The sequence below is a fragment of the Ornithodoros turicata genome, chromosome 8 (genome assembly GCF_037126465.1).
Source record: "Ornithodoros turicata isolate Travis chromosome 8, ASM3712646v1, whole genome shotgun sequence".
NCBI lineage: Eukaryota > Metazoa > Arthropoda > Arachnida > Ixodida > Argasidae > Ornithodoros > Ornithodoros turicata.
In genome coordinates this window covers 36,739,767-36,763,495 of record NC_088208.1, presented here as the reverse complement: position 1 = coordinate 36,763,495, position 23,729 = coordinate 36,739,767, and the positions used below count along the sequence as shown (strand labels likewise).

At 46.9% G+C, this 23,729-nt stretch overlaps 3 protein-coding genes across 5 annotated transcripts; all 3 read right to left on the bottom strand.

The window, feature by feature from the left end:
• Positions 1-2,220: 2,220 nt before the first annotated feature.
• On the bottom strand, positions 2,221-8,683 carry LOC135366220 (neprilysin-1-like). Of its 3 annotated transcripts, XM_064598889.1 has the most exons (6): positions 8,586-8,683; positions 7,258-7,309; positions 7,131-7,178; positions 4,969-5,034; positions 4,421-4,458; positions 2,221-4,336 (listed from the first exon to the last, which is right to left on the bottom strand). In XM_064598889.1, the coding sequence occupies exons 3-6, from the start codon at positions 7,149-7,151 to the stop codon at positions 2,269-2,271; spliced, it is 2,193 nt and encodes a 730-aa protein (XP_064454959.1). In that variant the 5' UTR covers positions 7,152-7,178; positions 7,258-7,309; positions 8,586-8,683; the 3' UTR covers positions 2,221-2,268. The 3 variants fall into 3 exon arrangements, with proteins under 3 accessions (XP_064454959.1, XP_064454958.1, XP_064454960.1); XM_064598888.1 differs by having other exon boundaries at positions 2,221-4,458; XM_064598890.1 differs by lacking the exons at positions 7,131-7,178; positions 7,258-7,309 and having other exon boundaries at positions 2,221-4,458.
• Positions 8,362-14,758, bottom strand: LOC135367596 (heterogeneous nuclear ribonucleoproteins A2/B1-like). The gene is made up of 4 exons (XM_064600885.1): positions 14,483-14,758; positions 13,668-13,733; positions 8,586-8,805; positions 8,362-8,387 (listed from the first exon to the last, which is right to left on the bottom strand). Exons 1-4 carry the CDS (start codon positions 14,756-14,758, stop codon positions 8,362-8,364), a joined length of 588 nt encoding a protein of 195 aa, XP_064456955.1.
• Positions 14,759-15,408: 650 nt separating this feature from the next.
• On the bottom strand, positions 15,409-23,714 carry LOC135367184 (little elongation complex subunit 2-like). The gene is made up of 16 exons (XM_064600333.1): positions 23,557-23,714; positions 23,189-23,320; positions 22,962-23,121; positions 22,783-22,899; positions 22,533-22,655; positions 21,563-21,694; positions 20,583-20,724; positions 19,288-19,762; positions 17,866-18,503; positions 17,338-17,462; positions 17,135-17,255; positions 16,803-16,887; positions 16,261-16,311; positions 16,049-16,132; positions 15,801-15,952; positions 15,409-15,592 (listed from the first exon to the last, which is right to left on the bottom strand). Exons 2-16 carry the CDS (start codon positions 23,302-23,304, stop codon positions 15,492-15,494), a joined length of 2,622 nt encoding a protein of 873 aa, XP_064456403.1. The 5' UTR covers positions 23,305-23,320; positions 23,557-23,714; the 3' UTR covers positions 15,409-15,491.
• Positions 23,715-23,729: the final 15 nt, after the last annotated feature.

Sequence of the window (23,729 nt, the reverse complement as noted above, 5' to 3'; positions counted from 1 at the left end):
CGTGCTGAGTACGTTTTAGTATTTGCCGCGTAAGATATTCTAGCTTGGTAAGTGGTACTGTGGTGGTACCGGGTACTGTGGAATAATAGCTTAAGAGAATCCAAACCCGTCAAAGAGGTATTACTACCAGGCTAACTGTTAGAGCGTGATCAGTTTCCTCAAGTGCAAAATAAGGCTGTTTCGCTCGTGAGCCTAAGGAATCTTTGGAGGGAAGAGGGGGAGGCACCATCGGGAGCCATACCATACTACGCTCGCTCCGTGTTTTGCAGTCCCCTCTGGTATAATACACCGCCCCACTTCCGAAATGGGAGGTTTACGTCCATTTTTGGCTTTTAGGTTTAGCGTTTAGGTTTACGTCCGTTTCTAGTTAAGGTACGTCTCTCTTGGTCAAGTTAGGGTCAAGTTAGTTGTGCTGCAGATCTCGTCATGTGACTAAGCCGGCGAGTACCAGCGCGGCGTTGGTGGTAGCCAAAGCCATACGAACTAAATATTCGAAAGTGCCCTGGCAAGGCCACCCTGAGTAAGTGTATACGTCATGTAGTCTTTGTAACTGAGCTTATTTTCATTCGCTCATTCAGGACTGTGCCAAGAAATGTCACCTGTTCCCGGAAAAACTTGCCTTCCTTGAAGTTGATTTGTACTGCAGTGATAGCTGTGCTCCTCCTGCGTCTGATAGTAGACTACTATATCGATGTACACCGCACAAAACAGTCCCTGATACGGCCTTGATATGTCGTCCATGATCTTCTGAAACCACTCTACGGTATTCTCCCATCCGAATGGGAGCCAATTGTACTCACATGTACATAGTGCTGCAGCTTTACGTGGAGTTCGTGCCACCACAGTTATGTTACACTGCATGCAATAATACGTGCTACTAGCTGCTACCATTGTGTAGTAGGTACATACACCTTTTTCGTCATACGCTCCACAACAATCAACAATATAGTTTGTTTTTTACTCGTTAATAGTCTGCGCAGCTGCGTCTGTGGGTCCGATGTTTGGATGAGTAACCCACAGTTTATTGTTGCATATAGCAGCCTATGTGCAGTAGCTGCGTAATTCTTTGTATAGGACAACAAAAATTTACCCTCATGCATCGTGTAATTGTTATGGTCTTTCTTTTAGGTTCTGCAACACACATGAGACTCTGGTAGCTGCACCTCTTCTTTGAATGAATGAATGAATGCTTGAATGAATTCATGAATCACTGCGGGACGAAACGAGCAGCAGACGAGACAGAGACGGGACACTGACAACTCCATCGCACAGTGTCAAAGGCTGTTTCAAATGTTTCGTCCATGTCCCCATAGTCTATTGGCAGCAGCGTTGCGGAGTTGCCACCCCGGGGTTGGAATGATTCCGGAACCATTCCAGGTTTATCAGAGCCCGGAATGGAATTGGAATGGCAGAAACTGTCCTGGGAATGGCATGGGAATTGAACTGGGCATTTTTTCGCGGGCGGAATGTAATTGGAAAGTAATGGTCTATAGGTGCCACACGGTCAAGGGCGATGGTTTGGTTTGGTTTTAAGACAAAGTAAAATGGAGAGTTTGGCTTCACTAGTGTGAGGCCCGCAATCTCACGTCACTTGCACCAGTGGAAAACTCATGTAATGATGATGCCAATGAAGAGAAGAGGAGGAGGAGGAGAGGAGGAGGGCGAAATAACCTTGTCTTTGTGCTTTTTCCGTGCTGGGTAATGTCAGTAGTACACTTAAAAATGAACTTCACCGCATAGCACGCTCCTAGCCAACCATAATCTCGAATGATATCGTTATCTGCCCTGATTTGTTGAAAACGGTAGGCGTACGCCTTTTTTGTGACAATTATGAACAGCATAAGTGTCACAAAAAAGGTATACGCCTCTGTGGCAATTTTAATTACCAACTGATAACAGGTCGGCATAGTGGTTGGCGCAGAGTGTGTTTGCTACGAAACCGGACGTCGTCTTGGTAACAAACCAGAAGCGGTCCAGAAAGGCAAGGTACCACTTCTTATTGTGCAGGTGAGCACACACACACTACAGTTGGAACCTACTATACTGTGAGTACTCACGTGCTGCAGATCTCGTCATGTGAATAAGCGGGCGAGTACCAGCGCGGCGTTGGTGGTGGCCTAGGTCGTGCTGAAGACCTAGCTGTGCTGGGAAGTTCGACTATAAGAGTGCACTAGAATACCTTACTAGACAAACACTAGAACGTTCAGTGAGTACTTTTAATATCGTATCATCCAGATCACGACGTACGTGCAATATCGCCAGTACGTCTTACCAGAAGGTGCACTTAACTCGAGGATTCATTAAGGCATTAGCAGTGCAGCTGAATGTCGTAGTGAAATGATTCGTATTCATAAGAGGCAGGTTGCACCTATTTTCCAAGGTCCCCGACCGGGCCTCTGGGAACTTCTTGCCGCACCACAGCAGGCACCACGATAGATAGAAAAGCTCATCGCGAGAGTGACTTCCCAGAATTTCGTTCTGGTATGCCCCGAGGATAGGCTCAGTGCCCATGACGTCCGCCATGTAGACATACGGAACGCGGAACACTTGCAGTGCATTGGGCAGACGAGCATTTACCATCGAAGTTAAGCACCGTACCTTTTCACCAAAGTTCTCGTTGCTCTGAGCATTGAACCAATATTCGTGTTGACCCGCATCTTTGTAAAACTGTCCGTCGTCATCGAATGCAAGCATAACAGCACTCACCACGAGCCGTCCCAGAGTGCCGTAGTTAATTTCGGGAGGGGCTTCCAGTGCGTAGACAGGCTTCATCATCATAGCAGGCGGAATCGTAAGCTTGTTATGGCGCGCGTCGTAACGCATGCTAGCGTCGAACACCGGCAGTTCGCCTTTCCACTTGGCTGCGAACTCCAGATCTCCCGCAAAGACTATGGACCAGTACATTTTAGTCTTTTCACTCGCACTTATGAAGTCCATGATGAATGGACCGTTCAAGTCCGGGACGGACCGGTAGAAGTCCGTGAGGTTTCCTTCTGTGCTCACTCGGTAAGACGCGTAACCGATTTCCGCCCTCTTATGCAAACTCTGCAGCTTCGACTGGGCATCCTTTCGGTTATTGTTTGCTAACAAGGTGCTATGTGGGAAATACTCAACCACAACGTCGATTATCTTGCCGAACATGGCCTTCACGTGGTTCACCCTTTTCTCGCCGACGGATGCGAACAGCACCTGGGCGCTCATGACAAACGGAAACATCGAGTTCGCTAGCCCGTAGCACTTCTCCCTCGTAACCCGAGCGTCGCCCTTTCCGTCTTGAGCTCCGAGCGTCGAGTGAAGAAATTCCGCCGTTCTCCACGCCATGAACCACTTCATTGTGGCGTTTTCTGTGACAATCCAGTCGCGCAGTATGTTCGAGTGGTCGGCGTAGACTTGGCAGGGCGTCTCACTTTTAACGTAGCGGCCCAGCACTGCGTTCCACCGGCGGGAGACTAGAGAGCCGGGAGCTGCCTGGATCGCTTTCGAGATGGGAATTCCAGTAATGGGATGTCTACGATTACTATGCTTGAGTAAGCGTATAACGTCTGTCACATTGCTCACTATCCCGTTCAAAAAACTTTCGGCGAATGCCTTGTGGTAGATATTTGAGAGTACGGTATCGACATATTTCCCTTGGTCTCTTCCTCTGCTGGACCAAGTGGTCATGTACAATCTCGTCGTGTGATGCTCATCTATGCGTATAATAAGACGGGGTGTCTCTCTAGGTAATGCGAATTCCAGTATTAAGGGTATCTCCAACTCGAAATTAAATTTAGCGAGGATCTCTAATGAGTCGAACTGGAGGTTACTGTTGGCCAGGTCCATGCGTTCACTTTCTAAATATCCCTTTATGGCATCCAAGTTGGTTCTTCTGTTTGCTGGCGCGTTCAGGCAGCTGCGAAAGAATGAGGCGCATTTTTCGATTACTTTTTGGTTTCTAGTTGGTATGCTCGATCCGTCCATGCTTCTGTTGATTGACTCGGAGATACTGCGTGACAGTACGTCGAGAGTTCCCCCTTGGGCGAGGTCGTATTCAGCAGCGTAATTTATCTTGGCTGCACCACACGCATACTCGTAAAAATTGTTGCAGGGGTCCTTACTTCTGTCCACAGACGTGTCAATGAGATTTTTTATGTACTGGCAGTCATCCGTGGTACAGCCGGCTATGCCTTCGTTGTGCCTTATGGTGGAGCTCGATGAGCTTTGAGTGGATGGGCCCGGACCATGTGAGCTGGTTGACCCAGTGGCTTCGGTGGATTTGGCCCAAGGTGCTAGGGACGACTTCGTGACTTCACTGCTGGTGGATGCTTGAGGTGGGGGGCTTGAACTAGTACCTGCACTTTGGAAGCCGCTCTTCAGAGTCCAATACAATCCCAGTAATCCCAGTCCAACAATGACCAGGGCTGCTCCCGCCAGAACGTACATTATCGTCGATGCTCCTGTGGCCTCTGGTGGCACAGCCTGAAACATGTGCGCAGTGGGAATTGTGGTAAATGGTTGACGCAAGAAAACAGAGTGCCGTTGAGACCTGTCGTCGATGTTCGACTTACTACGTACATTTTCGTTTATGTCGAGCGTTCAGAAAGCTTTATATTATGTTTCCTCTTGCATAAACCGGATAGAAGTTGTACACAATATAGTGCGCTGCATCTTTATATACCTCTTGTAAGACATGCCAATAAGACACGCATGACGGGGCCCTGCGGTCTACGAACGCCTACGGCTCGTTTCCGTTATGGTCGCCAAAAGTGTTTCAGTGACGTTCCGTGGGAGGGCGCCGAGGTAATTTCAAATAATAGCTATGTGCAGCTCAAGATCGGGATCAAGATCAAGGTCGGGATCAATGTCGGGATCAAGATATGGCCGGATCGGGGTATTCCCGTGGTTTTGTGAACCACACGTTTCCGAGCTCACGTTGGCGCCGTTGAATATTGGTAACTAACGTGGTTTCCAAAACGATACTCAGATTACCTTGTTTCCTTGTGGTGCTGGAACCCCGGGCTCGGGCCCTCCGTCCTGTGTCGTCCGTTTGGAGCTCTGTAATGTGTTACCAGCACAACGTACCGCCACTTTAGGTTGACGAAAAATGCATTTTTAAAGTCGTTCACATAATGGAAATAGTCGGCGCATGCACGGTTATCATTATGCCTTTGCTAACTGTGAACGTAATTGAGAAAGGTCTTTCGAGAAAGGTTGCAAATATCGGATGCCTGATAGTGTCTGTATTAGCCCGGTGTTTTTCTGTATACCTCCGCATGTATTTGGCATTGACTAGCAGTTCGTTCGCTCCTTCCGTTTAATTGTAACAGCTACGCCATTTAACTTGCTTCGATTCTAGAAGCACTCACAAACCGGCTTGCGCGTTGGATTAGGGTATGGACCTCTTCAGAAACACATTCACAGGTTGCCCGATTTTGTGCGATCAGTGACTCATCCATCGGATACGAACTCTATACCGGTTCGAGCATGCAGAGCACCACTTGCTTTTTTGTGGCTGAACAAATAGATCTCTACCCGAGAAACATCATGACGTTGGTAGACAGACCGAAACCTATCGGAAGGGGAGGGCTGGGTTCCACGAATGGGAACTTGTTCAGCGCCTCCTATTGAAAGACAAGTAGGACCGAAGGTCGCGTCCCTTTCAGAAACCATCGTAATCCTCTAAGACCGTGGTTTTCGGGCGCGACCTTGTTCGCCCATAGCTTTGAGCGTAGTTCAACTCTACCAAATTGGTGGCGCTGTCGAACACTATGACGTCATTTGTTTACAAACGGGGAGATGTGCATACCGCGTATTTCTGTGCTTTGTCTTGCGTCGCGGCTTCATGGGGTTGAAAAACATTTCATACACCCTTCGTATAATAACCAGACGTGTCTCGTAAAAAAATTGACTACTAATCTAGGGATGGAACGCAGTTACGAGGTTCTCTCCGAGTCAAAGGGTTACTGAGCATAAAACCACTGCCATAAAATAGACATGTAAAGCTCCTCGCGCTTGTCCTATATCTTGAATGTCCTATCAGCCCACCTTATTTTTCAGTCGCGCTTAATCAATACCCAATATCACGTTAGGTCGACCCGCATACATTTTCGCGACGGAAAAACGTTGAGGGCTCGGCGGTTTTTCGCTGGGCGCCGAAAACAATAGCCGCAGACCTGTTTCGCTGGCGTCTGGGTTGAGCAGATACTTGAGGTGAACGACGGAACTAACGCGTACGTTTTGACCAGTCGCTCTGCCTGCCGGAAGCAGTCGCCGGCACAGCAGTGTGTTCGCGAGGGCGTGGACATTATATATGGACGTTATATGGACGTTATGGACGTAAAACCTCAGCCGTCCCCCACCTTAGTCACCTATGTTCTAGCTCGTGACAAAGAACGCCGCTAGGGACTCAAAAGGCAAAGCATCACCGACAGGGGCGCAAGGAACCGTCGAGAAATCGTCCAGTGGGCTCGGAGGGTTACCATCGGGCAGACAATCCCTGAGCTCGACGCTTTTCCGTCGAGAAAAACGTCTTATGCAGGCCCCACTTTACTCTCCGATTCTATGCCTCGTGACTCCTCTGGCTTCAAGCCAATGGACCGCTGGCGTTCTCCCCCCAGCCATGCTGAGCAGAGTTGATCCAGCGCTCGCTTTCCGCATTCCTCGACATATACCTTCTCGTCAAGATCCCCGCATTAGTTCGTCGAATGCGCCTCGATGTGGCTTTTACAGCGCAGTGGCGTTACCGCTTTAAGGCAAGGTGACTCTCCCCAATGCGGTCACTGCGGTGCTGTGGAAGATCTAGAGCACGTTCTTCTTCATTGCCCACATTACCAACCTTGCCGAACCGTACTCTCCGGACGGACCCTCGCCTCCTCTCACAAAATTGCTTGGTCCCTGGTCACATCCAGCCCACGAACGCTCTGCCCTCAAAGATCTCTTCACCTTTCTGGATACCATAGGACTTGGATCCTTATTGTGAAGGAGCTCATTATTTCATTCCCCGCATCACCTCCAGCAATGGGGTAGAGTATCGCCCCCTGGCGATGAAACTCCCCATTCATCATCTCCTAATAAAGTTGTTTTTTTGTTTTTGTTTTTGTTTGTTTGTTTTCGTCGTCGCAACCTAGTGCGGTGTGCGAGTGTAGCTATACCTTATTCTTTTGGTCTGCCATCCCTGACTGCGTCTTTACCTTGGAGTGCTGAAAGATGCGAGATGACATTATTATAAGCGACAACATGCAGACCATTTTTAATTCCTCGGCTCGGTGTTTGACGTACCTTTGCCTTTTTGTCGGGATTAGAGGGTTTTCCTTGCTCTAGGGTTTGAGGGCTACAAAACGGACACGCAGTCATTAATATTTTCGTTTGTTTGTTTGTTTTTCGTTTGTATTATAAGAATCGTATGGAATAGCGGGGTGGAAAAAGGACAAAGGTGGCACAATTAGAAGGCACAAATACTCGGACCGTGAGTCAGCATGGTACTGTGCAGGACAAATGTTTACGGAACACGCTCTTGCACATTCCGTTCCCAGACTGGCACGCTATAGCAGCGAATGGTACCCTAAGGACTGTCCAGTCCCATCCTTCTGCTAGTGTGTCATTCGGAGGAAGGTACGCGCCGGAGCATGTTCCGGAAACTTTGGTCCAACACTGTACTATTGAAGGACTGGTACGATGAGTATTACAGCCATAACATGGTTTCTAACTGAGATAATGTAATCAGTAGGCGGAACTAAACGGGAATAGGAACGAAATTAAACAGGAATGACTCTCGTATATTGTATCTTCAAGATGAACCGCCATGTTTACTGAGGACATCCGGAATATCAACCGGTGGCACAGTCTCGTGCCCACACACCGCCTAGAGCATGTCTGTAGGTGGGGGGGGGGGGGGACGCCCCCATCTGTCAAACCTAAACTGACCTAACCCGACTACAGTGCGCTGACCTAACCCAACCCAACGACCCTACCTTTTGCAAGATGGCAACTTCCGAATTCGTTAGGCTTAGCGTTGCCGCGTGCCTTGTTAGAGGCGCACGCAGTCCGCTTCGCTAGGCTATTTCTAGCCCACCATACCTAGGCCCATCAGTGGACCCATCGGCGCTCTCCAAATAAATACATTTGCTTCAAGCTCCCGTCTCCTTTCTGAGCCACATTTTTCCTGTGCTAGAAGAAAATTGTGTGGTCTAGGACCTTTTTTTGTATGTACTACTTGAACAACAACACCGAAGCACTGACTAGAAGTGCTTCAGATGGTGTTGTTCAAGTGCGTATGTAAAAGGTTCCGACCACACAATTTTATAATTCTTATATTTTTAGGTTCAGTATATGACCTTTCACTTGTATGAAATATTTACCTTTCAAACGCTTTCACTAATTTTTTCAGAGCCAGTGGTCCCGGTAACGAACTACAGCCAAAAGGCAACACTGAACAGACACATATCTGTTGATGAAAGATGAAATCTTTCATCGTTGATTTCTTAGGCATTTTGAGGCTTTGTTTGTATCTGTCCCTTCTATGTTGTTTCAGCCTCAGAACATCAGTTTCTCTCTTGTTCAACATATATGTTGTTTGTTTGGGGGATAGGTTATCGGGTGAGTCTTACCTTTCAGAGCTTGCAGAATCGGGACAGAGCGCTTGACTGCTGCGACGGAAGGAATGTGGTGCTCGTTGAACGCGGCATCAAGCGACAGCGATCGGATGTCTTCTTCTTCTTCCCCTTCTTCGTCAAAAGTGCAAAGCACGAGGCAGTTTCCATCAGTGTTATTCAACAGTGGTTCGGCCATATGATTAGGACGGATGTAGTTCCGTATCGGGGCCACTGGCTTTTTTTAAAGAAAAACGAATAGAAACAAAAATCAAACGCTTTTACGTGAAAGAGGAAGTAATTAGTGACGAAATTAAACAGGAATGACCCTCGTATATTGCGTAAAACGTATAAAAATTAAATTTTATCGCCGGTTTCTTGATGGCGATCCGCCATCTTGGCTGAGGACCTTAATGGCTTAACCCGAGGCACAGTCTCGACGCCCGCACCGCCTAGTGCGTGCTTGGGGGGGGGGGGGGGGCAAATGCATTTGCCCCCCCCTGAATGCGTTAGGCTTAGCATTCCCGTGTTTCTCCTACGCTAAAAGTGAATCGGATGAGGTTGTTTAAATGCATATAAAAAAAATTCTAGCCCACAGAATTTTATAATTCTTACATTTTTAGATTTAGTATATGATCTTCTTCCACTTCTATGCAATATTTACTTTCCTATCCGTTTCACTAATTTTTAAAAACGAGTGGTCTCGATACGGAACTACACCCATTAGGACTCGCAACGTAGTCTCCACTCAACACTTTTCCGTATTAACACCCAGAGGCGAATCCAGGGCCACGGAGAGCATGCTAGATCGGCAGTCTAGGGTCAATTAAACACAATAGAAATTGAGGAGAGGGTCACGACATCCGAACCGCTGTCACACTTGCAACTTGTTGCGCTGGGTCTGCAATCAACAAGCTTTCAAACTACGCCGTCATCAGAAACAGAAGAGGAGAGCTGAACGGCTTTGTCGGGATCCTAGTGAAGAAGAGACGCGACCAACATACGCGCCTGCTCGCTTACAATACGTCTTGGGTGTTGCAGACCCAGCGCAATAAGTTGCAAGTGTGACAGGAGAACGCTCAATATTCTTAATTTGCTTAAAAAAATGGGCAGGTAAAACGGTTCGGCGCGACGTCTGGTGGCAAATAACACCCAATTCGTGCTACGTAACACATAGTCAACTTCTTTTGTTTTCGACCCAGTGCCGCCTTCCCATGCAATGTATTTTTCTGCCGTTCTTGACGAACAGTGCGCTCTGAAAACAGTTGAAGGATTTCTTTTAAAATCAGTAGGAGTTTCAGAAGAAGAAGAAGAAAAAAGGACGCCACCTCAAAGCATCGGTCAAATAAGTATCTGTCTCCTGCCTTCCTGGCTGAAGAAGAAGAAGTATCTGTCTTGGTCAAAAGGAAGCAATCTCGCATGTTCGCGTGGCGCTTTCCGAGCGCTCGGAATTTGCCAGCTAGCACTTTTTTTGCCCGGTCTCAAAACGGTCGGGCAGCAGATTGCTCAACTGTATCCGGTGTCGTCACATCCGCACTGCAACGGTGGCGAGTGCCTTCATTGGCCCGCATGTTGAAATCACGTCGTTTAGCAGACGACAGAACTCGAAGACGGGCGACCGCGACGCCCCTAGCGTGATCCAAGTACCTAAAACGGCTAGATCATGTTCGGGTGGCAACAGTCACATGATCCAGCTCGGTCGCCGAGCTAGAAATTTTCGAGCGCTCTGCCGTGTTGCTACGAAATGACCACCCGAAGTGTGTGAGCACCGATTTTTATTCCAGCTTCTCCTACAACTGCACAGTAGCAGAGAGGAACTACTCTGGGTTGCTTTTCGACGGGAGACATCATGTGAATGATTGCTTCCGATGTTTTTCGAAGTTTACTGGGATTTTTTTCAACTTCACTTGAAGAGGTAACCCAAACCGGAAGAAAGATGGGGTTAAGACAGCTGTAGAATCATTCAAATGACCAGCGGTTCTTCGATCGGAGCGACTCTCGGCACTCCGCTTTTGCAATTCTACACATATACAATATTTTCTAGAGAACTTCGTCCCAATCCTTTCGGAAACCTGTGCATCCCATAAGGTCACATCACCCTGCGTCGGCCGAATACCTTTGCATGAGCCGCGATCTCCTTTTCTTGTCGACATATATACCGCATGTTTTATCTGTGATATACAGAAAAATAATAATAACGATTATACAGGGTGTGTGCAGAAAAACGTGACCCGCATTTTTACATGTAACTCGTTGCCTACTTAGCCGAGGAACTTCCGGTGGCACACGACGGCGTATTTATGCGTGCGAAAGCTACAAAAAAAAAAATCCTGGAAGCCATATTCAGTGTAAAAAAATAAACAGAGCGCGGAAACATGGGCTTCAATGCATTAGAATAGGGCGGTCATGACAGTGCATGGTAGTGCATTTCGGTCTCAGGAGAGTTATGTGCAGGCACCGCTAGGGGTACTGCTGATGAGCATCCATGTGGGACATCGTTTCGATTTATGCACCGATAGCTCCCCTAGCGGTACTTGAACACAACTCTCCTACGTCCACCATGTTGCCCTATTCTGTGCACGGAAGCCGACGTTTTCGTTGTTCCGTTTATTTTTTAAGCTGAGTATGGCTTCCACAATTTTTCTGAAGATTTCGCACGCATAAATGCGCCATCGTGCGCCACCGGAAGTTCGTTAGTTAGGTAGGCAACAAGCTATGTGCCTAAATGCGGGTCACGTTTTTCTGCACACACCCTGTACTTTATTTAAAATGGTGCCTACAAACAGCGGGCGCCTGCACAGCAGTGCACCTCCCTTTTTCGCAAAGCTGAGGTTCTGGAGCAGGTGACCAAAATAGAGATGACATAAATCATTGTCATTGGTGAAAACATTGAAAGATGTTGGTGACTGTCGAGCAGCGGTATCCTTCACATAAAACAGAGAAGTGTGTCGGACCAACGCCAACGCGTTGGTCGGACAGTACGGAGTGGTGCATGAAAACGTAAAAGGTGAATCACGGACTCTGCATGTCTGCAAAAAACGTGGACACTTAGCGCCATCCATTGAGAAGCGCTCGCAAAAATGTTCAGAAGAGCTCGCATAATGCATAATGGTTTCAAATGGATGCGGCTACGACTTCCCAGAGAGGGAACTCATTTTTCGCTCCTTTTCGCACTCCGGCAACAGAGCCCCACGTGACTCCACAGGCCGTCTGGTCGCTTACTTGCACCATCCAGGCTGTCCTTTGAAAACGTGCTCTATTTTTTTCTTTTTTTATGTTGTGCGGTGGCACCTCTTGAAGTTTATCGTTTTCCCACGCAAGACGTGATGTTTGCCGACAGCACTCCGGACGGCAGGTTGGTGATGTGTTGTTGCCGAGCGGTCGCGTGTTACTTGAGGATCGAGCGTCCTGGGCCGGCTTCACAAGAAACTGTGCCATCGTTTACCCCACAGCAGTGGCGTAGTCAGAAAAATATTTTTGAGAGGGTTCTATAGGGGAGGAGGATTTCACCGTCGTGTCCCTTTCCCAAACGCATGAACAAAACGGGGGTTGAGGGCACAGGGTGACACAAACCCGCCATTGTTGTAACTATCGTCATGCGGGTGCTTTTGGCAAAACTGCCATCTTGTCCTGGTCGCACGTCATAGAAAACGTCATTTTCAGGTCATGTGACTTTGTTTACATGTCGTTTTGCAGCTTACCGACATATTTTCGTCGTCATAACGCCAGGAGATGAACGTATTTTGCCAGCGTAAACTATGAGGTGCTTTTTCCGCAACATTGTAGCCCATTTCTCCTTAGTTTAAGTACATCGGCTCAATGAGCGTTCGTCGTTACATATTTGGAAGTCGTCAACAGTATGAGACCTTATGTGTAAAACTGCGCGTTTTACTGCGAGATTATCGGATAAAAATAATTACCGTGATCGAAATACATCCAAAACGTCGCGCAGAAAAAAGAACCGCATTGTTTACAAACAGTTTGACCGCAAATCACGGGCGCCGCCATCTTTAAGGTCACGTGTGCCTTGACGTTTGCTGTGACGTTTGTGTGTATTGCGTCCGTTCGGCCGGCACGCTTTCGTCTACGGAGCAATACATTGGATGCCACCCCTGTGGTTGAGGGAACCCCTGAATCTAGCCACCATACCCCGAATCCCCCCCTACATACGCCAGTGTCTTACCGCGCCCCCCATTGCCCCCCTCTGGTTACAGTAAGTGGACGTTACCGTTGTAACACAATCACAAGCTGTATATGTTCTCTTTTTTTTTATCTCCACGTTGCAGAAATGTAGGGTTTCTGAGCCGGTGAGTTTTAGTATATCATACGCTGTCGCCTTTCCGTACGTAAGGGTGCGCAATGCGCAAAGCTCTCTTTATGCTCTGCGCGTGCGCAGACCAACACTACCGCTTACCGAACCGTGAAACCCACCACCACCCCAAACATTCTGCCCCCTCTCCCTGGAAAACATCAGAAAAATCCTGGCGGCGCCCATGCCAATATTCGACAAACCCGTCTGAAGTGCAGTCATCAAACATGACTTTGCCCAAAGCAAACCAACAAACTTTCGCTGACCATCACACATGAAAATTGCGAATCGCATGAAAGAGAGAGAGAAAAAAAAAGACGTTTCAGGGTCAGCCAGGCATGGTTGGTGCATGCTGGGTAACAAACCATGGCCATGAACGAACGCAGACTGCCTGCGCCGTGCGGTAGCGATCACGTGTAGTAGCAGAGTCACGTGATGATATCCGTCACGAATACGTCGTACGTCGTTGTGCAATGAAAACCGAACACTGCGCCAAAGCTCGCATTGCTATTTGTGAAAGGACATTGCCCCATTTCAAATCACGCCAAGTAAGAGCAGCACATATGTGAGACAGACAAAATTTGTCACTTCGAAAATAGCGTTTATTTCAGATTTTAAAAAACTTGTAATACCCTTACCTTCCTCCAGAACGGCGTTGCTCGAAACTATATATATCCCCTAGCGTCGATACTACTCAGGTTCAAAGCACGCGCTGTATACGTAACCATTAAACGGGGCTTGCTTGTCCCACACCCGGACACTTCGCGGTGTGTGAAAGCAGTCATACCTACGTAGCTCTGACAAAGGTCAATGCACGTGGCCAGATTCGACCTCCCATGTTCCCCAGTGCCAATGGCCTGAAATAGAAAAGAAAAACAAGTCGCTCCAGACTGAGACAGCCGGCAACATTGTTTTTTCTTCCGCATCACAACAGATCCAACCAGCGAGTAGCAACTTCCTTTTATTTCGAGGGAATGTTATGCACTGCAATGTGGCGCACAGAAACCCAAGGCACACAACGCTAGCTGAAGAAAAAAAAAATACACTGTGCCACACAGCCATAAACCCCAAAGATATACAAACGCATAAATACAAGCTGACTTTTAAAACTGCATAAGTTCCAATACTTGCTCTTCCACACTTGCTTGTGTAAAACCACCTTTGCGAAGACAAAATGAGAAAGACTAAAAACCATGAGTGTTGCAGAAGAGCGCGCGATTTGCGTCGCACAAGGCTTAGGAACTCGAAACTTCGTAGGCCTCGCCGGTCCTGATTTTGCCTCCGCGCGGTCGTCGTCTTCACGTAGAAATCTTTAGGAATAAACGTTTTGTTCTCAGACAGTGCAGCTCCTCATCGGCGGTACTTTGGCGTATGCTTCACAACGGGGAAAAGGTGGGGGAAGAAATATGAGAAACAAAATGTCCGTAGACGAGAAAGAGGGAAGTTGGGGTGGGCATGAAGACGAGCTGGGATGATGTCGTCGTCTGCTGCAAAAACTTGGCTGCTTCTACTGCCTCTCATCGCACTCACGCGATATGTGGCCTTGCCGGCCGCATGTGTAGCATGTTTTTCCTTGTTCTGAACATTCGCGGGCGATGTGACCCACCTTGCCGCACTTGTAACACGACATGCGGCTGCCGCCAAAGGATCCTCCGCTGTCACCGGTCCTGGCACCGCGGTATCCTCCTCCACCGCCTCCACCAGCTCCACCACGGCCACGGCTGCCAAATCCGCCACCGGAACGGTACGAATCTCCATACGAGTCACGGTCCCGGTCCCGGCCGCCTCCATAGCCACCGCCGCCGCCTCGTTGATCACCTTCGGGACATTCTCGTGCGAAGTGGCCGGTCTTGTGGCATCGGAAACATTCCAGGCTACTCATTTTAGCTTTTGTAGATGTCTAAACGTCCACTGGTTTGCCTGAAGTGGACGATGCGTCTGACCCCGACCGATTCGAACAAAGGAAAGGGAGCTTCACGTGGTGTTTTGCGCACGGCCCCACTCCCGCGTTCATCCCGGTTTTATTCAGGCGTGATGAACCGGCCACTGTGTCCGAATTGGCGCTGGAGGTTACTAAAAATTAAAGTCAAAGCAGAATTGATGCTGCTTACGTACTATTTTCGAAGTAGAAATACTTTTCTGTTCACTTCTCGTAGCTAATCGTTCGAAAGTGCCGCTCACTGTGGTCCCGCTTTCTGTCCGACATTGCAAACGTACATAGCCAATTTCGACCTTCCTGTGTGGAGTACCTTCTGTTCACAAAATGTGCAAAAGCGCGGGACACGCGCAGAAGAAATGATACTAGCTGCAATTATAATAACTTTTTAAATTTACGTTTACTATACGGCTACCGTATCAAATGCCGCTGTTCCGGAGGCAACCATGATTACAGAGCTTACTCCTGTTGCTATGGTGATATGTACACTCGTTGAACCTCTTGTCAGTGCAGGCAGAACGGCATTCTTTAAAACTCCTTTTCTTCTCTTAATATGCGCGCGAAGCCTATAACACAACTATAACTTGAGACTGGGCTTGCACAGTAGACATCTTTTTTATTTATTTTCACGGAAAATATATGCCATACGCTTTTTTTAACAAAGCATTATTGGTTGTCTTTAGTTAGAAACATTCGCCGCAGCATCGTCTTCACTGCCTTCTTGCCCCTTGAAACGTTTCAAATGTCTTCTAGGTACCAAAAGCATGGGTCTTTTAGGGTCTGCAAAGAAAATGGGTTATTTGTGATACATGACGAGATGTAAGATATCGGTTGTTTTAATTTCCAATATCGTTTTGAGTAGTGCTTCAACCCAACCACTTTTCACAAGGTGCTGACAGACACGAAGCCACAATACGGGTTTTCCATTTCATTCTCCCACGTTCCCATTAACCCAATCCCATTAACCTTTCACAAAATCACAGTCAACCTTTTGGTGGGAACGTCAGTGGAATTTGGCCAAGGCGGTGAGCATCTGGTAGGACCACCTCGGGGTCGAGCGGGATAACTCTGGGTGAACTGTCGGGATCTTCCACAAGTGCAGCTCGCTGGTTTGCAACGCAGTGGAGGTCGAAAGTACCCCTGAGAAAAATCATGATTTCTTTGATAAATTTTTGTTACACGGAGACATAACTCTTTTACGAAAGTTACATTGCAGGCTCAATGGGGACAACCTACCTCCTATTTCCGTCTGTAGCTTTGAGAAGCTTAATATGACTTTCTGTCGCACGGCATGAGAGGATGTAATACCCTGGTTCGAGGCTAAAGCATAGAAAAAAAGGATCCATCTCGTGGCATATCACTTGTAAGAGAACTGAACTAAAAAAACCTATGAAAGCTCTCCCACTTCTTAATACCTCTCGATATAAGTGCAAAAAAATGTGACTTACCCGGAGATCTTTCCTAGGATAAAGCCCACCTTGCCAAACAGCTTATCTGGACTGCAGGAAAGATCACCATGCATGCAATACTAAACACGGGGTCACAATCTTTCAACCCTCCCATTTAATTCAGGCGTACAATTCGAATTTACGTACATTTACAAAACCAGATATCCTTTGCAACAAAAGTAGGACAAGTTTCAGTTTTCTCTTCTTTTTTAAAAAGACGCAACAGGCTTGTCTCCCAAAATTTCAAATGATTGCTTTTTTACCATTATTTTTTTCATACATTCTTGTCACCATTAACAATATTTTGCGGGACTTTCAATGTGCAGAAAGGGGATGACTTCAAAAGTTGTGAAGCTTAAGACCTCGTGAAAATTTACTATACCAACAGCATGCACAAAGTGTTGAGGGGTTTCTTGAGTTGACAAGTTACTTGCATCATCCAAAACCTTTTTTTTTTAAACGCTGTTTCCAGTAAATTCTTGCTTCATCACCACATCCAAACCAGCAGAAACTAAAGAACCCAGTCAAATTACACATCTTACCTAAAGGTTTTCACCACGTTGACAAACTCTGTACAGCCCAGGTCTTCCATGTACAAGATACTCGAATTAAGAGCATCCACACGAACTGCAAGAAACGAAAAATTCATGTAAATCATGCAGGAGAAAGTCCAGAGCATCCATATGGTGAGAGCTCTAGCTGAGTCAAAAATCAAATGGAAGATTGAATTTAGATCTAATCTTACCACTATCCAATCTAACCACTAAAACACAGCACAGATGTAACTGCTAAAACCATTGCCATACCACAGTCAGTCGACACAGTAAGAATACTCCAAACTGTTTCTTTAGATAAAAGCATACAAAGGAGTTACCTCTCAGTAGGTTACTGTTGGGTATCATGAGAAGATAACACATCTGCTTGATTAGTTCCGCCTCCGTGAACATTTCGGCCCCTAGGTGAGGATTGTACTCCAGCTTTGGGAAGATACTCCACTAAAGGAAAGACGTGACTCAAGCTCAATGCGGGACGCAAGTAGATAAGTGATAAGATTAGATAGTAAGCCAGCGGGGGTACCGTCTGTTTGTTCACAGCCGTGAACGCGTGTGCATGGTGTCGCAGAAGGAGGGTGACAGAACCAAGTTTCCAGAGGTTGTAGAACACATTTGCACCCTCGGGAAGGGGTCCAGTTGCACTTTTAGCTGAAGAGAATTGTAGAGCACATTTAGTAACTGAACTGTCCGTGTATTCACACGAGCGATATTCCCCGCGGAAGCGGAAGACGCGAAAAACGTCCTAGCTTTCCGAGTGTGAGCGATCAACATCCAGTGTTCACGTACGCTGCTAACCGTGGGGAACATCCCGCAACACAGCCGCGAGATGTTCCGTAGCAGACGACAGGAAAGACGCTGACGGTATCCTCTGCTAAGTGTCGTCTGTTAAGTGCGCAGTGCGCCACCCCCCTTGTCCGCACCGTGCGAATGCTCAACGTAACGCGGGACGGAACTTCGTCTCTGTGAGTGGTGTTTTCGCTTTTTCTTCCACGAGAATCTTCCGCAAGGATGTCACTCGTGTGAATACACAGTGTGTCTCTGTACTACGTACCTTCGCTCGCTTCCCATGCCACCCCCGGAGGGACTTCGGCAGTGCTAGTCCGTTCGGGAGAGGAGGCCGTTGCATCAATTTCAACACAAACCGCATCCCCCTCGTCATTGCTAGCAGGCGGCGGAGACTCCGGCGAGTCCATCTCCACGTCCTTTTCCAACGGCACTTCCGCATCGTCCTTTTTGCAGTCTTCCGCGGTTCCTTCAAGGTCAATCCGCAGAGCTCCGCAACCGTCGTCGGTGTCGCTGTCTGTGGCTTCCACCCTTTGGTCATCTTCGTCTTTATTCAGCGCGATTTTTGGTGTGACAGGCTCGAATCCGCCGTCGTCACCGCCCCTGACTGGGCTGCTGTCGGGAGATGCGATTTCGACGACGAGAGATTCTTCAACGGGGCTCTCGTCGATGACGAGCGGCGCGTCTTCGCTGTCCATCGACCCATCCGTGGACGGAGGGTCGGGCGCGGGCGTCTTCGGACTTGCGCACTTGCAGTGGAGGCACTGCTGTTTCAATCTCCTGGTCATCATGCGACCAGCGCACGTGCACTGTGAACCTTCAGCGGGCTTGGACGTAGAGACCTCTTGTGCAGGGCCTCGTGGTGAACCTGCTATCTCTGAGCCGAGGCCGTGCTCTTCAGCTGCACTGTAACAGAAATGGTGGAACTATGTGGTTGCTACGAAGCAATATGTTTCTCGCAACAACGACAACTTTATTTAATGATGATCATGATGATGACGATTGGGGACATAGAGAGGGGTGTGAGTCCAGCTGATTTAGAAACCTTGGTTTTCCTCACAAGAACAATGTTCGAGCAGAACAATGTTTTCCTCACAATCGTTCGCAAGAACAATGTTTTACGAGGGGTTTCTTATGCCAAGCTATAATGTTCTCTATTTATCGATCCTGAAGTCCTTTTTCAATGACCTATAATTAGGGAGCGATTTTTTCGGGTTCGGCGGGGTTTCGTTTCCGCCCAGCTACCCCCCCCTCCCCCCTCCCCCCCCCCCCGAACTGACCTCCAACCAATTTGGGTTAAACCCGATTTCTCCCCGATTCCCAGTCACTATGAAATATTCAAGTGACGTTTCCACTGAAGACGAACAAACGTCGCCACGTGTAACGCGTGTAAGAATTGGTCACTTACGTTCTCAGCAATACACCCATGTGTGTCAACATTGTCTATGTCTTCGGGGATTACTGCTGGAAGGTCACGATCCCGCAAAAAAAAAAAGGGATTAGGAACGACTTGATCCACAAGAGGAGAAACAAAGACACCCGATAAAACCCGAAGGCACAATCATCACCCGATTTCTCCCCGAATTACGGATTTAAAAATAGCACCTCCCCCCCCCCCCCCCCCCCCCCGAATCTGAGAAAAGCATTTAACCCGAAAAGGTCACTCCCTACCTATAATCAACTGCCTCACCTCTGTAACTGAGAGCTGCAGCCTTTAAACGCAATATCCCCACCGGACGGCTTCTCCGGCGACACCATACCCATCGACTCCACCGCTGAAACCTTCTTGCTGACTAGCTCTTCCTTCTCAGCTTGAGAAGTGACATCCTTCTCGCCACACATGTCCGTAGTCTTTGCGGGAGATGCGGCCGGCTCTGTCCCGACCCCGAAGGTTTCCAAGTCTTCCACTTCACCAAAAATATCGTCGTCTGCTACCACGGGGACCTCCATGCGCGGCAGCTCCGCCTTGCGAGGCCTCCCTCTCGGACGTTTCGGGGTGGCGGGGTCGACTTCGGCGGCGTCTTTTTTCGGCCGTCCGACGTTGACGTGCGTCAGCCTCAGCCTCGTAGCGTAGTTGTAGCACAGCTGATTCTTATCCCGCCGAGAAAGGTGTTCCGGGAGGACCGCGGTATCAACGCATGCGACGGTTTGTCCAGTTGATTTGTCTGCGGAAGTAAGTGAGAAGTATTTGAGCATATTTGAGAGAAGAAATAGAATGGTGTGCTCCTCCTCCTCCTAGCATCATTTGTTCTACGTAAATGACGAGACTTAATATGCGGGGACCGCGCGCTCAACGCAAAGCGCGTGCGTCAGCAATGTCCGAGAAAAATTTGCCATTTTTTGCTTCTTCCGTAGCCTCGAACGTTTCCGTAGTTCCGTAGCCTCGAACGTTTTGGAAAATAGTCAACAGAATGTCGTAGCAGGATATTTTGCACTTCTGAGATGTTTAAAATTACACACCCATGACATAGGGTCTGTTTGTGACTGATGATTAGTATTCCGACTTTTTGGTGCTTTCATTTGGCAACGTTCGTGGAGCATTTACCACAGTTTTTTCATTCCCTGAAAATCTTGGCTCATTCGGAGATACGTTTCGGAGAAGCTCCAAAAAACTCAATTTTTTTCAGAAATTGAGGGCTCTAGTGGGCGCCTCCCAATTTTTGCCAAATGAAAACACCGAAAAGTCGGAACCCTGCCAATGATGCATGGAAAATGTTTTTGAAAACATTTTCGAGAGAAGTGCAAGGTTCTTACACTTGTTTTTCCCTGAGAGAGTTTTATTTTTTTATTTTTGTGAATATGCAAATTATTTATTAGTACTTTATTTTCAGATGAACATCGACATTACAACATACAAAAAGCATTCCATACAAAGCATCCCTTCCTGAGCTGTAGAAAATGTAGACATTGTGTAATCGCGATATAAATAAATGAAATAATTAGGGTCCTGCAATAGAACAGAAAATGACAATATATTCTGGTCACCTTTTCTCACGACAACAGGCAGTTCCCACTGACACCCGTCGGTATGGGTGTCCAGTAGGGTTGCCAGCGTCTCTAGGTCAATGAGAATGCTTGCTTGATGCTGCAGTGCAAGCTTGATCCCAACGTCATCCTGGCTTGTGGGCTGCCAACAGTAAATGTTGCATATAAAAACATTAATCTGCGGAGGGATTTTCTTAAAATCTGGAATACATGTACATAGATATGACACCTAGATAAAGGTGTTAGCAGCCTGCTTAGATTAATGCAGCCTGCAGGCTGTATTCAAGCTTGAAATTTCTGTGTTTGTTGTGAACATTTTTTGGAGCTGCGGTAGTACAAATCAGGAGCAGACAGAGTGAAAGTTACTTTTTTTTTTATTATTATTCATGTGCTGCAACACCAATGTGGTTTCTACACTCCTACGGGCCTTTGCATATTTTGTTGCATTGTGTTAAAAATGTATGCACATATTTCGGTGTGTAGTGTACATGACACACAATGTTGTTCATGGAAGCAAACTAGCTCGACCAATAAGCATTTTATTTTGCACATAGTGCATTTCCCGCATGTATTTTGTGCATAGCTTCCATACCGCATATAAATGTGCGTGCATATTCCCCTCCTTAATGCACACAATAACGTTTTCAGTGGAAGTAAGAATTAAGCGTGTCATTTTTAAGTAATGCATATTCTCCACGCATTCTGCATATTTTGCATATTATACATAAAACGTGGTCTGTGCACATTGTTGCCTCATGCGGCGCATCAAACGCAGTACTTTGACCATCAAATGCGAGCTATTTAGAAATTGCAACACTTTATTTTGCACGCGCCACCTAAAAATGCACCTTCGAACACATAAAATTTTTAATATCTTTTAACCCTGTTCTGCATACTCTTCTACGTGTGCGCAGTGAGCAATTTTTGCCCTCCGTCAGCCCAGATAAAAGGGAAATATTTCGCGACGAAAGAGGAATTACCCCGATGCTCGGATGAAAGCTGCTGTCATTATGAATGTCGAGTGGAGGAAAGCGCTTCACCAGCTTCTCGTAGTCCAGGGGTACTTGGCAGTGATTGGAGAGGTTAGGTCGCACCACACGGGCGCATTTGCCCTGAAAATACGGTCATAATACAAAATACGGTCATAATACAAAATACGGTCATAATACAAAATATGGTCATAATACAAAATACGGTCATAATACATACACAAAATACGGTCGGAAAATACGGTCATACATAAGTGCAAGAAGAAGAGAAAGAGCATGTAAATGAGCAGTGGCAATCCATGGAATACAGTGTCGAAAGCACTGGTACCAAAGTACACAGTAGGGTGACGTGCAGGCCTACAAGACCTTCCCTAAACACCTGCTTCATCTGGAATAGACTAACCTCTCCTTACTGATTACACTTAGAGCGTCATGTTTTTGGGCTAATTGTGAAAAAAAAACTGTTTTTACCCAGTAATTTGCATCACTTTCATACAAAAGTAGGGGTTCTAGTTTTCGGTGATCATATTTTCCGAGGTAGATCAAAGATGGGTGACAAAGAGAAATTAATGATGAAAGATGGAAGTCACTGGAAAGGTTAGCCAGCTGTAGGCTAACCTTTCCATCTTTCACCATTAATTTCTAGGCACTTTGAGGCTCTGTATGTATTTGTCCTTTCTATGTGGTCCCCAGCCTCAGAACATCGATTTCTCATGAAGGGTAGTTACCTTGTTACCTCTTGATGTTATATAAGCCAATCCGATCTTGTACTGCTATAATTTGTTTTTGCGTTCATATTTGCCGTGTTCCGGGAGGTCTCAAAAATTATTATCACCAAAAACCGGGAACCCTACCCATAAGCTGATATGCTGTGTGATAAGCTGACCTCGATGCCGTGGGTGCCAAATTAAAAACACTACCGCAGAAAGCAGAGACCAGCAGCACAGAGGTGAACACTCACCATCTGCAGCACATTTGCTTGGAATTCTGGAATTGCCGCTATATCCCTGAACTGCAAGACTTCCTTCTCCTTGTAGTGCCTCGGATAGCGTAAGGTCCTCTGGAGGTTAGCTTCCAGGTGTTCCTACGAAGACTGCCATAGTCAAATCCCCACATCTTTCTTGCCTTGTAGCGCAATTACGATTAGGAACACCAGAAACAAAAGCAATGATGACGTTAAAAGTCCAAATATTTGCAAAATATTGCATTACTTGAACGAAGCGGCTGGCTTGCAGGCTGATGGTCTTGTACCTCTCGAGTACATCTGGAAGTTTGTCGAAAATGGAAACGAATTCTTTCTGCTCTTGAACGACCTTCCTCTGCAGACACTGCAGCACAGTTTGACGTACGTAATTGCCGCTGGACACTGAACCATCCATCAACCACTTACAGCTAGTGTTTCAATGTCTTTCCTTTCAGCAAGGGTTGGATCAGTCAGCACTTTGTTGTTGTAGGTCTGAAGAAGCTTGAGGTACGTCTTATGCTCTTGCTTGTTCAGCTTCGAGAATATCGGTTTCATTTCACCGGCTTCGCCAGCCTGATCTTGCGGCCTTGAAATAATATTTTAAGAACTGTAAATTAAACGTAGTTCGTGTACAGAGACAACGTATACATTACATGTTTGGAAGCGCTTCATTTTGTATCAAGTGAACGAGTTTCTCGTAACATTCGTTCTCAATCTCTGCATGGACAAGCGAATAGTGCTTGTAGTCCCATCTGGTGAAAAATGCCATGCTTCGATTTCGTCACCTGCAAAAAAGTGAATTTGGTGATCCAATAGTGACCATACAACCTTCCACCCAACCCAGGAGAAAAAAAAAGTGTTACAGTGCTCAAAACGTTAGTATTATGTCTAGGTAATGTATTGAATAGCACAGACATTGTTTTCCTGCATTTCTTACGGAGTTATTCTCCGATATGTGCTTGTGACATACTGCTGAAACGCTTACATCAGAAGATTGCATGTGCTGTATGAGGAAACTTACATTTCTTGTGTGCGCGAGAAACAAAACCTGTCGTTTCTCATGTAGAGATTGTTCCCAGCATCATTGTCTGTTCATCTATTATTATGTTTGCACACAGACACTTCTAGCAGCTGACTTCGCGACCTATTCCGAAACTATTTTTCGGGCATTCATTTCAAAGCACATTGTTTTGA

Bases quoted from the DNA above. Each gene is read 5' to 3' on its own strand.
- LOC135366220 (XM_064598888.1), bottom strand. From the start codon at position 7,151: ATGGCAGACCAAAAGAATAAG. The intron at 5,035-7,130 runs GTATAGCTACAC...AACACATTACAG, and splicing joins TGGCAGACCAAAAGAATAAG to AGCTCCAAACGGACGACACA. The intron at 4,459-4,968 runs GTAATCTGAGTA...CACATGTTTCAG, and splicing joins CAGCACCACAAGGAAACAAG to GCTGTGCCACCAGAGGCCAC.
- LOC135367596 (XM_064600885.1), bottom strand. From the start codon at position 14,758: ATGAGTAGCCTGGAATGTTTCCGATGCCACAAGACCGGCCACTTCGCA. The intron at 8,806-13,667 runs GTAGGTATGACT...CTTTAAAAAAAG, and splicing joins TTGACCTTTGTCAGAGCTAC to CCAGTGGCCCCGATACGGAA. The intron at 8,388-8,585 runs GTAAGACTCACC...TTTTGGCTGTAG, and splicing joins GATTCTGCAAGCTCTGAAAG to TTCGTTACCGGGACCACTGG.
- LOC135367184 (XM_064600333.1), bottom strand. From the start codon at position 23,304: ATGGCATTTTTCACCAGATGGGACTACAAGCACTATTCGCTTGTCCAT. The intron at 23,122-23,188 runs GTAATGTATACG...TATTATTTCAAG, and splicing joins AATGAAGCGCTTCCAAACAT to GCCGCAAGATCAGGCTGGCG. The intron at 17,463-17,865 runs GTACGTAGTACA...AATTCTCTTCAG, and splicing joins GGCATGGGAAGCGAGCGAAG to CTAAAAGTGCAACTGGACCC.